Here is a 15,950-nt window from a genome sequence, read left to right as displayed (position 1 = left end):
TGTGGTGCTGGGGGATTGAACCGTGGTCCCTGTGCTTTGCTAAGCTTGTTCTAAGTAGGTGCTTTAGACCACTGAGCCATCTCACCAGCCCTGAGTCTTTGTTTTTTGAGACAGGTTTTTACTATGTAGTCCAGGCTGCCCTGAAACTTGCTGTGATCTTCCTGCCTCAGCCACTGGAGTGTTTAGACCTTTCAAAAGAGATTACCGACAAGCTCAAGACCATGAACAACAAAAAAAGACCATGTCCCGCCCTGCTTTCTGTTCCCCTGGGAGAGAGAGCAGGGGCACAGAGGAGTGTAAATAGGTCCATCAAACAGAGGTGTGGCGAGGAACACTGAACAGGGACCACGTGCTAGGTGCTCCCTGCTATCTAAAGACTAAAGTTCAGACTTCCAAGTCACTACAGAATCCCAGCCTCGCTTACTGCATTCAGCCTTCTGTGCAGCTGCCCTTGGGGTCAGGGGAGCATGGGTTCAGCTTGCTAGCACAACCCGACACGTCCTCACTTTCTCTGCCTGTAGAATGGGAAGGAGAACACGCTGCTGTGTTCAGAGGGGGCTTGAACACTCACCCTAGGCAGAGGGGTTAGTGGGCCTGACCCTCCGTCTGGCTGGAGGGGGAGGCTCTGTGGTGGGCTCTTCCCAGGAGCTCCCCCATAGTCTCTACCTGGAGAGCATCACAGAAGGTTCTGTGGCAGGGAGACTTGATGTTAGGGTTCCAGGGCTCACCGGGGGCCATAGCCCCAGGAGGGCAAAGGTGGAGCTTGGAAGTGGTACTTCTGCTGCCCAAAAGAGCACCTGTCAGCAGCTGGTATCCTCAGGCAAGTTGACAGACCAAGGACATGGCCTGAGGACCAGACGTGGTGTGAGCATCCTGCCCTCCTCAGCCGACTGAGGCTGCAAAAGCTCCCCTCCGTCCTTGCATGCCAGATAACATCTGGTGAGGATATGGGATGGAAAATTTACTCTTACTTGCTCAGTCAGGGATGCGTTGTGTAGTCCAGGCTGGCGTTCAATTTATGGCGATTCTCCTGCCTCAACTTTCTGATGGTTGGGATAAATGAGTGTGTGCCACTCTATCTAGTTCAACATTTACCATTTTTACTTACTTTCTACCTTTTTTGAAAAAAGTATCACCAGGCATGCTAGTGCACTCCTGTAACCCCAGTGCTCAGGAGTCTGAGGCAAAAGTATTACTGCAAATTCAAGGTCAACCTGGATCACACAGATAATTCAATCTAGTCTGAACTATATAGTGAGACCCAGCCTCAGAAAACAAATCGTGAGTGCCCTGCTCCTTGCCCTTAAGTATAGTCACAAGGACACATAATTGTCACCCTTATGATTTTGAGAAACAGAGCTTTTCCATCAACCCAAACAACAGCTCTTTACATATTAAGCAATACTGCCTGGTCCACTGCACACTTAGCCCCTGGTAACTGTTCCACTTTCTGTCTCTGTGAATCGCCTATTCCACATAACTCATGTCAATGGAATCATGCAATATTTGTCCTCGGTTTTGTTTTGTTTTGTTCTTGAACCGAGGGCCTCCAAGCTGAGCACCATCCCCAGCCATTTTTAAATTAAAAAATTTGTTTTTGTTTTGAGACAGTGTCTCCCTATGTAGCCTAGGCTGGCCTCAAACTTGCCTGCCTCAGCTTCTTGAGTTTTGGGATTATAGGTGTGTGCCACCACACCTGGCTAAATTTTTAAAATTTGGGAGACAGCTAATACATGTGAGTCTTCTACCACCTCGTCATTTCTGGCCTCTGCCTGTGCACATTCTCTGCAGCCAGCGGTGGGCTCCATCCCAGTCTCCAGCTGGTTGACCCATCCTTTCTCAAGACCCTGAAAGCTCTTTTCGGACCCTCTGTGTGGTAGGGTGGGCAGAGGCTCCTCCCTTGCACTTTCTGTGGTGCGGAGAGCACAGGTCTGTGGTAGCTGTGCTTCTGTAATCAGCTGGTTAGAGTCAGCCCCTCCCAGCAGACTGTGCACTCCCTGGGGAGGGGCTGTGGACCTGGCTTATTCATCTTGGTGTCCCTAGCCCCTAGCCCTAATGTGGTGTGGGAAATAACAGCTATCCTTTGCTGTAGAATGGGAAGGAGAGTTCCCTGAGTTCAATCCCCAGTACAGGAAAAAAAAAAAAAAAATTATGTAGTCCAACTGGCCTTGAACTCACTATGTACCCCAGGCTGGCATTAAACTAGTGGTGATCCTCTTGCCTCAGCCTCCTGAGTGCTGGGATTACAGGTGTGCACCACCACACCCAGCTGTAAGTTTTAATTTTTCCAAGAGTCTTGTGAGGTTGGTGTTTGTCCTATTTTATAGGAAACAAAATCCAAGAACTAATCACTGAGTGAGGTCAAAATCTAAACCTAGGACCGCCCGGCTCCAGAGTCCAAACTATACCATGCTGGCTGAAGCAGGAGTGGATGGTTGGTAGATATATGGCACTGTTGGCTGGAGTGCCTGGGCTTTTATAGTTGCCTACATGGAATCTATGCCCATAGGTAACTTATTTTACTTCCTCATTTGTCTGGTTGAAACAGACTTTAATAACTCACTTCCTTCTTATGCCCACTTCAAACATGGATAATGCCAACTTATCTTTTTCACACACAAATGTGCCACCTTACGTTTTCCCAAGAATATGGGAGCATTTAAACTGGTTGGAGTGCTATGTGCCTATAGCCCAAACTACTCAGGAGGCTGAGGCAAGAAGGGCAGTAGCATACCAAGAGCCATCACAAGGAAAGGGCTTTAAACTCCCTTGGCTGTTTTGGTGTGGGGGTCTACCCCTGCAGATACATACTTGGTTTCTGTGTGTAGCAGGCCTCGAGCTATAATCCTTGGTCCCCTGGCCAGAAATCCATGCCCTGGAGCCAGACATGGTGGCACACACTTGTGATCCCAGCATTTGGGAGACTGAGGCAGGAGGACTGTCACAAGTTCAAGGCCAGTCTGAACTACATAACAAAACTCTGGGTTCAGTCCTTAGTACCGCCCCCTCCCCCTCCAAAGTCCTCCGAAGTCCTTGGGTATCTTTACAGTGGAGCCATTTGTCAAAAGCCACCTCTCTCTGACAGAGTTGCACAGAAAGGCTGAGCTGAGCACTGAGAAGCGCTGCCCCTGCTCTGGTCCCCAGCTGGTTCCCCACTACCCTGAGCCCTGGGGCTTCCATCTGTGGAGCTGCATGGGCACAGTGCCAGGCCAGATGGTAAAGATGGGAAAAACTGCCAAGGAGGAGGCAAACAGGAAACTGCAGGAGGGGGGTGTCACTGTGGGGGTGGGGGGCTGGGCCACTGTCACTGTGGGTGTGGGTGTGGGGTGGCCCAGCCCCCTACCCCTGCCTTAGAGAGAGGTTAGGTTGGAGGGAGACTCAGGAATGAAAGAAAACAGCAGCTGCCTCACAAAGGAGGGCTGCTGAGGTCGCCAGGGAGCAGGAGGGGTGTAGAGGAGTGCAAAACCTCAGAGACGCGAGGAGCAATGCATTGATGTGGGGACGCGACCACACCATTGCACACACGTGTGCACAGACACAAAGCAGCACACATATGTTAAGTGATGGTAACGTGCACGCCAGTGTTCGTGTGCGTCCTATAACACACAGGGATGTCTCAGCCCTCCACGCTGGAGCAGAAGAGAGAACAGCCCCTGCCTTTTACCCAGAGGCGTGAACTGAGTGGCTCCCAAGTGTGTCCCCCTGCAGACTCACACAGCTCTCCACCCCAAGGCACTGGGACAAACAAAGCACCATCTCCACATCTCCACAGCAGCATGGGAGGGTGGGGGGTGGGGGGAGGGGAGAACTGTGCACCCCACATCTCAGGTCCCACCCCACTCCCACACTGGAGATCCACAGCCCTCTGCCTGTTCCTCTGTCTCTGTCTGTTGACTTCCCGCCTCACTTCAGAGCCCACACCTTACCTCCACAGGGCTTCTGGGACTTGTCCCACTGCCCTCTGAGCTGGGCTGGGTGCTGTACTTGGCTGAGATAAACCAGAGGGGTGGGGCTATTTTCTGCCCCAGACAGGAAGTAGAACCAGGGAGTCAAAGTGGGCAGGAGGCAAAATCATGTTCATTCTCTTACTGTACCCACAACCATGGTCTTGGTGCCACCTCCTCTGGCGACTGGCCAGCAATGTGAAAGGAGTTGAAGACAAAGGACTAGGTGATTTAGGACAAAGATGGGGACAGGCGGGAAGACAGAAATACCCCTTCTTTCTCCAATTCTGTCTGCCCCATCTGTCTGTGCACCTCCCCTTTCAGAACTGTCAACAAATAGCCTGCTCTCACACACTTGTCACAGTTTTGCCACCACTGCACTAAATGATCTCTTTTTGCCTTTTTGGGGCCATCTTGGGCCAGGGAGACAGCCCAGTGGCATAAGTGCCTGACTGGCATGCGCAAAGTCCCAAGTTCGATCCCTGGTACCACAGGAAAAAAAAAAATTTACATCTTTTTGCCTTCTACGTAGAGTCAGAAATTTAAAAAAGACTCTCACATCTGCTCATCTTCCTTGCCCCTAAAGATCGGCTCTAGGAAGTGCCAACCTTGTTTAGATTCTCTTGGCCCATCAGGGTGTTGTGCTGGACACAGGAAACATTGTACCCTGGCGAGTGCTCCAACCCACTACTTAAATTAGCTGAGCCCACTTCCCTCTGTGTCTGTGTTTAGGCATTGTGGCAAGGATGCAGCCCCTCAGACAGGATGAAAGCTAAAGACCAGCTCAGGGCCTCGTGCTCAGGCTTCCCACTGGGTCCCCGACCTCTGGCACAGCCTTAACCTTATCCCTTTGCCTTGTGAACAGCTCAGTCCAGAAGCTTCTTGGGGGCACAGATGAATCCTGCTCAGCAGGTCACCCTGGATCTGAGGTGCAGGGTGAGATGGAAGGCTTGTAGTATGGAGATAGCCCAAAATCCCCAGGATGTCCTGCCCCAAGGGTAAACGGGTCATCTCCTGGGTGCCCAGAGGCCACAGTCTTCCTTAAGGGTGGGCTGTGTCCACAGCCCCCACACACCCATTCAGCACTGAAGCCTGTCTCTTGTTGCCTTCCAACACCATCCTGGGCTGTGTCTTCTCCCTCCTTGGCCACATGGATCTCTTCCCTCCCATTTTCCTGGGAAAAGGCAGAAATCAAAGGTGGCCTGTCAGAAATCAAAAGTGATTTCCCCAATGTGTGGATGACACCTCACCACCTGCACATCCTCCTCCAACATGCTTTCAAGAAACAGAAACAGGAAATGAGGTCCCAAACAAGAGAAGTCATTGCATTAGGGCCCCTCCCGTGTCTGTCCGTCCCCCCTCCCCCACCCTGCCCTATGGGTGCTGCCTTTACTTTAAGCTCGGAGAGCCTGGCCCATTCTTGACAATCTCCATGGAGACTTTTGGCCTCTGTGACCTTGCTTTGAACCCAATGCTGGCATCCACCCTTTTTTCCTCAGTGCTGGGGACTGAACCTAGGACCACACATGCTAATCAGAGACTCCACTACTGTGCCCCGCCCCAACCCTCCTCTACTTTTTTATGGGTGCATATTGGGGGTGAAAAGTGGGGAGCTGAACCCTAGTGTCTGGGTGGCCAGGAGGTGAGGCTCACATACAGGGGTCTCCCTCTTACAACTTAGGCTCACCCTAAAAGGAGATATTTGGAGATCATCTGCGAGGCCATCCGCATCATGGAGGCCCCACAGGTATGGGTAGCAGGTAGGTGGCCTGTTGGTGTGACACAGAGGCTCCAGCAAGCCCTTTCCATGGTACCTGCCCCTAGGCTCAATATTGGAGCTGCTCATGAGCTGCATTTTGTCACAGTTCTAGGGACACAGAGGTTAGGTGGCCCTATCCTCTTCTATAGGTGATCCCATTAAAATGTCTTAGGAAGTGAATGTGGCTCATCTGCCCACCATGCTGCAGGCCCAGGGTTCAATCCCCAGCACTGCGAAAAGGAGAGAGACAGAGACATAGAAAGACAAATAAAATACACTTGTGTGTGTGGGAGACATATATATATATATATATATATATATATACTTGGATGCAGGCAGGGGTAAAGAACACCTGTGATCCCAGAACTGTGGGGAACTGAGACAGGAGAATCGCAAGTCGGCGACCAGCTGGGGAAGCCTATGACTGAGTGAATCCTATCTCAAATTTAAAAAAGGGATGGGGATGTAGCTCAGGGTGAAGGTCCTGGGTTCAACCCTCAGTACTACAAGAATGTAAACACCATGGCTACCTGGGAAGGCTAATAATAACAGCTGTGCCAGTGAACCCCTCAGCAAACTTGAGTAAGAGCAGCTTTTAATCTTCTAGAAAAGCCCCCACCCCCGGAAGTGGGTGTGGGAGATGGGGCTTGACAGAGTGAAGGGGGGCTCCTTGGGAAGCTGAGGGCTCAGCATGAGAATGGGCACCAAAGTTGAGGGGAGGGGCAGAGACGCCCAGAGCAGAGGTTTCATTTCTGAGGGGCACTCCAGGGTGTCAGGCCTGATGGTAGCCTGTCAGGCTCCCTCTGAGGTCTGCTGGAGGCACTTTTCTCTCTTCAGAAAGGTTTTCAGAACCAATGGGTCACCTCACCTCCGTCCCCATCATAGACCCCATTTGCACAGGCAGGTTGCTGCCCTGAGCCCTCAGGCCCACACCACCCAGCACGCACCCCATACCTGCACTTCCTTTGTCACTCTGCCGCTGCTCCAGGTTGGGTGGCTTCTGCTACCTGCTCCGGGCTGGGCTGGCAGGACCTGCTCTGGGTCAGGCAGGGGACACACCCACCTGCCCCATTCCTCACAGCTTCTTGAACTTACCCAGCCCCAAGGGATCAGGGAGTCAGAGGAAAGGGAAGCTCAAACTCAGATGCCTCCGCTGAGCAGCCCAAAAAAAAGACGGGCTGGCAGCAAACAACCTTCCGTAAAGCCCTGCTGCTGTGCTTTACTCCCAGACCACACGGGACTACACTGCCCCAGCTTCCGGGAACTCACCGGGCACACCCACCCCATGATACCTGATGACTAACCCACCACCTCTGGCTGTTCTGTCCCTTCCCCCTCCACGTGCTCTTCTTCTTGGGTCTGCCAGGTGGTTTAGCCCAGGCCAGCAGCGTTCTGCAAGTCGCCTGCCCCATGCATCACAGCAGTACTGGGCTCAAGGCTTCTTCACTCCCCTGCCTGGGAGCTCAGGAAGACAGGGGCTCACAGTACAGCCCCTGGTTGCTGAACTCTCCAGCTGAGGAGATGAGCACAGCCCCTCAATAAACATCATGAGCCCTGCTCAGTAACACAAAAAGCGAAACTTTTTCATGGTAAGAAGAAAAAGTACCATGGCCAGGCGAGTTTGGGAAACACCAGGTTAAAGTTACCACAGAACTTCGCAGATTAACGTGCTGTTGAATGATGTGCTGATCATGCAGCTATAGGCAGCCCCACGAGGGTGCATTAGGCTTGTTTGTTTATGCAGTGCTGGGGTTTGAACCATGGCCTTTTGCACCTTAAGCACACATTCTACGACTGAGCTACCAGAGTGTGTGGAGGTGGGTACCTGAGATGAAACCCAAGGCCTGCATAGGGAGCTACATCCTTTTTTTTTTTTTTGGTGGAACCGGGGATTGAACTCAGGCCCTTGTGCTTGCCAGGCAAGCACTTATTCTACTGAGCCATCTCCCTGGCCCCTACATCCTTTTTTAGCCTTTAAAAAATTTTGCTTTAAAGTCAGGCATGGTGGCACACACCTGTAGTCCCACAATTAGGGAAGCTGAGGCAGGAGGACCACTTTAAGTTCAAGGCCAGCCTAGGCTACAAGGTGAGTTCAAGGCCAGCCTGGACTGTATAGAGAAACCGTATTTCAAAAAAGACAAATCAATTTTTTTTTTTTTTTTTTTATGTCGAGACAGGATTTTACAAAGTTACCAGGCTGGCCTTAAACTTTATTTATTTATTTATTTATGTGTGTGTGTGTGTGTGTGTGTGTGTGTGGCCAGCTCAGTCCACCAGGGGGCGGGGCTGGCTGGCATGTGGTGCTGGGGGATTGAACCGCTGTCCCTGTGCTTTGTTTAGCTTGTTCTAAGTAGGTGCTTTAGACCACTGAGCCATCTCACCAGCCCCTGGCCTTAAACTTGCCACCCTCCTGCCTCAGCCTCTCCAAATGCTGGACTTTCAGGTGTACACACCACTTATTTGTGTGCCTGTTTAAATTTTTCCATACTAAACACATTTTTGGGGGGATGCTGTTAATTACCGTTTTTTTTTTTTTGTGACTAAAGTATTTTATTAAATTAAATGTATGATCTGCAAATGGAATTACTGTTGAGTTTATAGAAGCGATTAAAGTTTCCTCCAGAAAGTACTTTGGGAAGTTCTGACTTGTTCAAAGCCAATTGTAAAGTTGTGTATTTCAATGTGTGTTGTCAGGATGTAACCGTTTCATCATTCAGATTATCTGGCAAGTTCCTGTGCGAAGAGTCACTAGGTTCTTGAGCTCCAGGCTGCACCTCCCAGAACCCTCCCTCCTCTTGACAAGGACCAGCCACACCTACTCCTGGAGGTTAGTCTCCCTGGACAGATCATGTTCTGGGTTTTACCCTCCCTCATCTGAGATCATGGGACCCAAAGCTTCAGATATGAAGATGCCCATGCTTTTTGAAACCCCTTGCCTGCACCCATGGCTTCCCTCAGTCTGGCTCTCAGACTGCTGGGTGTTCTGCTTCCCCAAGTACCATCCTTATGCAGTTCTCGAGACTGAGGACCAATTCCCAGGGTGCATGGGGCAGTGCTGAGGAGGGAGCTCAAACCACAACAGGCCACATGAGCAGAAAATAATCATTTTATGTAAAGACATTCATGAAAGCAGAGGAGCTCCCATCAGCCCCAGCCCAGGGAAAATGTACATTCGAGCTATAGAAGAGGCCAAGAGGGGCAGCCTGGAAACAAGTGACAGATGAGGTTTTGAAGCAATGGATGAAGAATGTGGAAAGGTCTGGCTGGGAGGGTGGGGAGACCAGGGTGGACCCAGCTCATCCGAAGCGGCTTAGAGCCAGTGTGCTGAACTCCTGGCTCCATCGAAGCACAAGGTCCTCACCTTTGCTTGGGGTTAGCACGTTGTAGGTTTCATTCTGCATGCATCTCATGCGGGACACCTAGGAAGGGACTGGGCTGTGGTCTGTGTCCCTGAACCAGCACCCAAATTGTCACAGCCCCAGGGGGAAACTTGGATGAGACACCAAGTGACCCACCCCCACCTCTGTTTTGGAGATGAGAAGGCTGAGGTTCAGAAGGAAGTGACTTATCATAAGCTTCTGGGTGAGTAAGAACAGGAGGCCACAATGAAACTCAGCACCCAATTCCCAGCTCAGCTGAGGGCTCTACCTGCGGTGTCCTTGGGCCATTCTTCCTCTGAGCGCCAACTTCCCCTTGCCTTGCTGCCTGGGAGGCCTGCTTACTCCAGGACTGCAGCAACAGAGGCTGCCTCTATAGAGGGCACTGCCCCAGATGCAAAGAAAGTGCCTGGGCTGGCCCAGGGGATAGCAGAAGCTGGGAGCGAGGTAAGGGGCTTACCTTCCGGTTCCGGTTTTTCATCAAGCACTGTTGGCTTTTGAAGGAACAGTAGTTTGGGTACTGGATGTAGTCCGTGTCACAAACCTAAGCCAGGGGCAGGGAGAAGCAGTCAGCAGAAGCCAGGCAGGACACCTGCTTGCAGAAGGAACCTGTGACACAGAGCCAGGAGTGAGGCAGGCCCCTCGGGAACTTCCTCACTGTAGGGCAGCGCTATTCCCTCCACCTCTGGCACAAGTCCTGAGAAGCCAGGCATCTGGGAGAGTCAAAGCAGCCACCTAGCTCCCTGGGAAGGAGACTAAGGAGTGGAGATGGAGAGGGGGTGCTCAAGGCTCAGGATGGCTGGCATGCACCTCAGTGGTTGAATGCTTGCCTTGCATGTAAAGGACCTGGTTTTGAACCCCAGCACCTTAAGAAAAAAAGCCAGTTATCAGGGCCTGCGTTCAATCCCCAGTTCCACACTCAAAGAAAGAAAGAAAGAAAGAAAGAAAGAAAGAAAGAAAGAAAGAAAGAAAGAACCAAAAAATAAAGATCAGGAGTTCTCATGGGGATGGTAATTGTGGGAGAGGTGGGCAAAGCTCTTCTGTGTGTCACTGTGTAAATCACTTGCCTCTCCGAGCCTCAATGCCCATTTATAAACCCAGAGTAGTAGAGATGACATCCAAGGCTTTCTCTAGATCTGGAGTTCCAGGACAAGGTCCTTCAACCCAGCTGCCAGCTCTGTGTGTGTGTGTGTGTGTATGTGTGTATGTGTGTGTGTGTTAGTACTAGGGACTGAACCCAGACCTTTCCCAGCTACATCCTCAGTCCTTGTTTATTTACTTACTTACGGAATCCTACTAATTCCTTAATTAGCCTAACTTGGACTTAAATTTATGATCTTCTTGATTCAGCCCCTCAGAATTCTGAGATTACAGACATGTACCACCCAGCTTGTTTCTGTTGTTCTGGAGCTAGGGGTCAAACCCAGGACCACAGATATGTTAAGTATACACTCTACCCTTTGGGTGCTACATCCCCAAGCCCTTTTTACCATTTTAATTAGTTTGTAGTTTTTATTATTATTACTAGTATTATTATTTGTATTTTAGGAAAGGGTCTACAAGGTGTTCAGGGTCTCACTACTAGATCAGACTCATAGTGATTCTGCCTGTTTATAGCCTTCAAAAGAGCTGGGATTACAGGTGCATGCCACCACACCCAGTCTCAATTGCCATCTCAGCACAATGTGGAAGTGGGGCTAGCACGGGCCAGGGCCTGCACGGGAGGCCAGGGATCAAACCCCAGGCCCCTGCACCTGCTGGCAGGTGCTTCAATCCGCTGAACTATGTGGCCGGCCCTTGTAGTAGTTTTTCGTTTGTTTTCTTTCTTTTTTGAGACAGGGTCTCATTATGTAGTTCAGGCTGACTTCAAACTCCAGGCGATATTCCTGCCTCAGCCTCCCTAGTGCTGGGATGTCAGGTGTGCTCTATCACACCTGGCTTTTACATTTTATTTTAATGCAAACTCTCATTTATGGTGCCCAGGTTGGTCTTCAACTTGCAATGACTGCCTCAGCCTCCCACATAGCTGGGATTATGCCTGTGATCACAGAGGAGCATAACCAGCCCAGAGCCGGTTGGCACTGGCACAGAATGCTCTGTCTCCTGCCTCCTTGTCCAGGCTTCCCTTCCTGGGCCTGGTTCTCGCTGCTTTGCCCAATCCCAGCCAGCTGGGTGGGGAGAGCGTATGTGGTGCCACAGCAAAGGGGAGGCTGGGGGTGCATCCCCACCCAAGGTCAGGAGGCCAGAAGTGGTCTCACCTTGGTGGGGAAATCCCCATCGTGGAAGCTGAGGAACTCCGTCTGGAGCCAGCTGGAGACCCGGGTGTCCTCACAGCCCTTTGTGGCCAGCCGGGCACACCAGAAATCCATGCGGAGTCCACCGTACAGATCCAGCCCATAAAAGCGGCCAGATTCCAAGGACGTTGCCTGGAGCATAGGACAGGAAAGGCCTGTGTCCCGCCTGAGGCCTCGCAGCCTCCCAGAGCGTTTGCCCTTGCCCTGCTGCAGGCTGCCCCACGGGTACCTGGGTGCCCATGGACATGGTCTGGGCCGTGAGCAAGGAGCTGATGAAAGGTGTCTTGTGGGATGCGTCACACTGCTGCCGCTGCAGGTTGGCCTCCGAGTGGCACTGCTCCAGCTTCAGAGAGCAGAAGGCGCACAGGGGACAGAGGGCCATGTGTCGCCGTCCGAGGTTGTCACAGACCTGGGGCACATGCGTAGGTGAGGCTAAGGCGGGACTCAGACCTGTCCCCTCCTGCACCTCAGCCTTTCAGAGTGCTCAGGGGCTAAGTCTCTGGGCTGCCTCCTCTGGGCTCTTCCCAGGCCTTGCCACCTCCTGCCTCCCTCTCCAAGGTCGTCTCTCCAGGGGCCTGGCCTCCTCCATCACCCTCCTCCAAGCTTTTATCTGCTCCTCAGCAGTCCTCATCTGTCTGAAGGTGACACCCAAATTCCTGTCACCTCCTTGCTAAAAGCCTGACAGATATTTAGCTCTGTTCATGCTAAAGCTAATATTTATGGAGGGGACAAGCTTCCAGCACTATGGTCATCCACTCTTGTCTCATCTAGTCCTCTTAAGAACCCTGTCATAGGGGCCAGGGAGATGGCTCAGTAGAATAAGCGCTTGCCTGGCAAGCGCAAGGGCCTGAGTTCAATCCCCAGTTCTGCCAAAAAAAAAAAAAAAAATCCTGTCATGGTGCAAGTCAACATGGATGAGGAAACTTAGTGGGCCTAAGTACATCGTTCAAAGCAACACACCTAACAGGTGTACCCGGGTGTGAGGCAGGGGAAGCCTGAGCTCAAGAGCAATTAGGGGAATTTAGCAAGACCTGTCTCAAAAATGTAAAGAGGGCTGGGGATGCAGCTTAGTGGTAGAATGCTTGAGTCTCATGAATGAGGCCCTGAGTTAAATCCTTAGTAGGGGGGGGGGAATATATGAACTTGGGACACAGATCCAAGTCCTTCAAGATCTGAAGCTTATGTTTTGCCAAGGAGCTGGTTAAAAACCTCCCAATTTGCTGGCCAAGATGGCACATACCTGTAATCGCAGCACTCAGGAGGCTGAGGCAAGCAGACCACCACCAGCCTGGGCTACATAGTGAAATCAAGGTCAGTGTGAACTACATAGTGAGACCTTGTCTTAAAAAAAAAAAAGAAAAGAAAGAAAGAAAAAAGCAAACAAAGAACCCCCCACAACCCTGTAGGTTCTTGGAAGATCTCAGAATGGGAGAGGAGCTACTCCTCTGGCTGGACTCTGCCCTGGCGAGGTTCTGCAGTACTGTGAATAAGCAGCGCCTCAGCCAGGCCGGTGGTCCTCCTCCTCCCCTGTGGGGCTGGTCTGTGGCAGTGCCTGAAATCTCTTACCTCACTGAGCCCTTTTATTTATTTATTCGTATTTTTTAGGGAAGGGTCTACAGGGTGTCCAGGGTTTCACTCCTCGATCAGACTTGGAGTGATCCGCCTGTTTACAGCCTCCCAAGAGCTGAGATGAAAGGTGTGTGCCACCAGGCCTAGTCTTGAGCCCTTTTATAATGTTTTGAAGACAGGGTCTTGCTAAGTTACTAAAATGGTCAGGCTGGGCTTGCACTCGCGATCCTCCTGCTTCAGCCTCCCAGCATGCTGGGATTACTACAGGAGTCCACTGCCTCACCTGGCAACCTGCTTACTCTTTACAGAAGCACACAAAGGGCACACTAGCATGTCCCCAACTCAAAACCTCTATCAAATTCCTCTTGCTTACCAAGTTAAATATAAATGCCCTGCTCCAGGTAAAATGGACTCCACTGTTCTCTCACACAAAACATCTGGGAAGTGCTCCTTAGGACCACCAACCTGTTTTCATTTTTCACTTTACTCATTTGGGCTGAGGACCAAACCCAGGGCCTTGTGCATGCTAGGCAAATGCTCCCTTGTTGAGCTATACCATAGCTACTTTTATTTCATTTTGAGACAGTTTTCTAAGTTGCTCGAGCTGGTTTCAAACACAGGATCCTCCTGCCTCAACCTTCTACTAGATGGGATTAGAGGTGTATACTCCCATGCTCGGCTTTTCCTGCTAGCTGGGATTAGAGGTGTATACTCCCATGCTCGGCATGTTATATTTTTACGTAGTTAATGATTTGGAGATTGGACCTAGGACCCTCATAATGCACTACATTCTGAGCCTCCTTTTAAATTTTTTTTTAATTAATGTATTTACAATTTGTCTATAGGGTCTTACTACACAGATCAGACTCATAGTAATCCTCCTGTTTTCAGCCTCCCAAGTGCTGGGATTACAGGTATATGCCACCACATCCAGTCTCAGTCACTGTCTCAGCATGCCCCAGGGACAGGGCCAGTACGGCTTGTGGTGCTGGGGATTGAACCCAGGCCCCTACATCTGCCTAAGCAGGCGCTTTAATCTGCTGAGCTATTTGGCTGGCCCTAATTTTTTTTTTTTTAATTTTGAGACAGTATAAATCACCAAATTTCCCAGGCTAGGCTTGAATTTTTATTTTATTTTATTTTATTTTTTAATTTAAGGGAAGGGTCTACAGGGTGTTCAGGGTCTCACTACTAGATCAGATTCACAGTGATCCACCTGTTTACAGCCTCCTAAGAGCTGGGATTACAGGCCTGTGCCACCACGCCCAGTTTCAATTGCCATCTCGGCGTGCCCTGGGGGCAGGGCTGGTGTGGCAGGCCCAGGACCGAATCTGGGCCCCTGTGCCTGCTTGCAGGAGCTTTAATCTGCTGAACTATTTGGCTGGCTTTCTAGGCTTGAATTTGTGATTCTCCTGTCTCAGCCTCCCATAGTGCTAAAAATATAAGTATGCACCTCTACTCCTAGCTCTTGTGTGTCTCTAAAAATGTTTCTCTGACTCCCATCCTACTCCTTCTTTTTTATTTTTAAATTTTATTTACTTTGCGTGTGTATGTGTGTTCAGGGTCTCTGTAGCTTGAACTCATAGTTATCCCCGTTTTCAGCCTCCCTAGTGCGGGGATTGCAGGCACGTGCCACCATGGCCGGACTCCATCACCTGCTCAGCACATCTAGGAGTGGGGCCGGTGCAGTATGGGTGCCAGGGATTGAACCCTGGCCCTTGCACTTGCCTAAGCAAGCTCTTAGTCTGCTAGGCTATCTCACCAGCCCTTCATCCTACTCCTTCTATAATATTTACCAAAATGAACCTTTTCTGTCCTTTAAAAGCAGAAAGAATATGTCCATTTAAGTTCTTCATGAAATTTCAATTTGTTCTTGTTTCAGGGCCTTTGCGCCACCAGGAAGAATCTCCCACCAGCCCCTTCTTCTGCCTGCTTAACTCCTATCTTCCAGGTTCCATGCCTCTGTGGAGCCTTCTGTGACCTCCCCAAGTCCAGCACAGTCCTCCTGGCACATGCACACCCATCTATTTTCTGTGTGCCCCAGCGCTCTCCTCACACTGTGCTGCCTGTGTCTTCCTCCCTCCCCGACCAAATCCCCACAGAACACCATTTGCCTCTCAAGTACCTAGGAGGGATGTGGTTCCCCAAGGATTGTGAACAAATGGAAGAAGGTAGGTGTCCAGCTCTCAATAAATACTTGCTAATTATTATTTGAAAAATTAGGAGCTATGGTGGTGCAGGCCTGTAGTCCTAGCTACTCAGCAGGCTGATGCAGGAGGAGCCTGGATAACACAGTGAGACCCATCTCAAAACTACAGCAAAAGAAACCCTGCAGATTGCCTAGAATGCATTCCATGACCCTTCTTGAGAGGAGAGCTATGTTTCAGACACAGCTAAGTACTGGACTGAGGGGTGAGATCCAGCAGGACTGGATTCCAAAGTAGGTGATTCCCTTCTCGTTTAATGTAGGAGAGGCCCTTCCAAAAAAGGGTGCCCAACTCAGATGGACTCTCTCCAGCTGGCCCTCTCCAGTGCTGAGCAGGACAACCAGAGCTGTGCTAACTGAAAGGCTGCAGGCTTACCGACTTCCCAAACCCGAAGGTCTCCTCCTCCACGTGCTTCCAGGCCCTGGCTGCGGGGGTCAGGACACAGCTGTTCATCACGATGGAATAGCACAGCACCAGCAAGGCTTCCTTGTGAGGCAGCTGCAGAAGGCTGCAAGAAGACAGTGCTGGTGGGGATGGGCTGGGGCTGAGGCAGAAAACTCCTTGGTTCCCTGAGCAGCTGTTCCTGGTCACGCACATTCAGCATGCTTATCAGGCCCTAAGCAGCCCTGGGCTAAATGCCTCCTCTTGTAAATGAGGAATTGAAGGGCTGGGAGTGGGGCTGCACGCCTGTAATTCCAGCGCTGGGGAGGATGAGGCAGAAGGATCACCACGAGTTTGAGGCCAGCCTGGGCTACATAGTGAGACCCTGTCTCAAACAAACAAATAAGCGGTGGGGGGGG

General features: G+C 50.9%; 2 protein-coding genes across 2 annotated transcripts in view; both read right to left on the bottom strand.

The window, feature by feature from the left end:
• Lpar5 (lysophosphatidic acid receptor 5) overlaps positions 1–6,918 on the bottom strand; it is a 10,080-nt gene extending 3,162 nt beyond the window's left edge. Inside the window, exon 1 of the mRNA XM_004643584.2 lies at positions 6,658–6,918. The gene's annotated coding sequence lies outside the window, so the exon portion shown is untranslated. The remainder of the gene's footprint in view (positions 1–6,657) is intronic.
• A 1,897-nt stretch (positions 6,919–8,815) lies between these two features.
• The window catches only part of Acrbp (acrosin binding protein), an 11,678-nt gene continuing 4,543 nt past the window's right edge, over positions 8,816–15,950 (bottom strand). The window contains exons 6-10 of the mRNA XM_004643547.2: positions 15,526–15,658; positions 11,604–11,783; positions 11,339–11,506; positions 9,541–9,624; positions 8,816–9,122 (exon numbers count right to left, since the gene is read on the bottom strand). Of these exons, the coding sequence (XP_004643604.1) occupies positions 9,000–9,122; positions 9,541–9,624; positions 11,339–11,506; positions 11,604–11,783; positions 15,526–15,658 (688 nt within the window). The 3' untranslated portion in view covers positions 8,816–8,999. The remainder of the gene's footprint in view (positions 9,123–9,540; positions 9,625–11,338; positions 11,507–11,603; positions 11,784–15,525; positions 15,659–15,950) is intronic.

Source organism: Octodon degus, unplaced genomic scaffold (assembly GCF_000260255.1).
Source record: "Octodon degus isolate 3935 unplaced genomic scaffold, OctDeg1.0 scaffold00178, whole genome shotgun sequence".
NCBI classification, from domain to species: Eukaryota; Metazoa; Chordata; class Mammalia; order Rodentia; family Octodontidae; genus Octodon; species Octodon degus.
The sequence above is the reverse complement of the archived record's forward strand: the minus strand, read 5'-3'. Positions and strand labels throughout refer to the sequence as shown.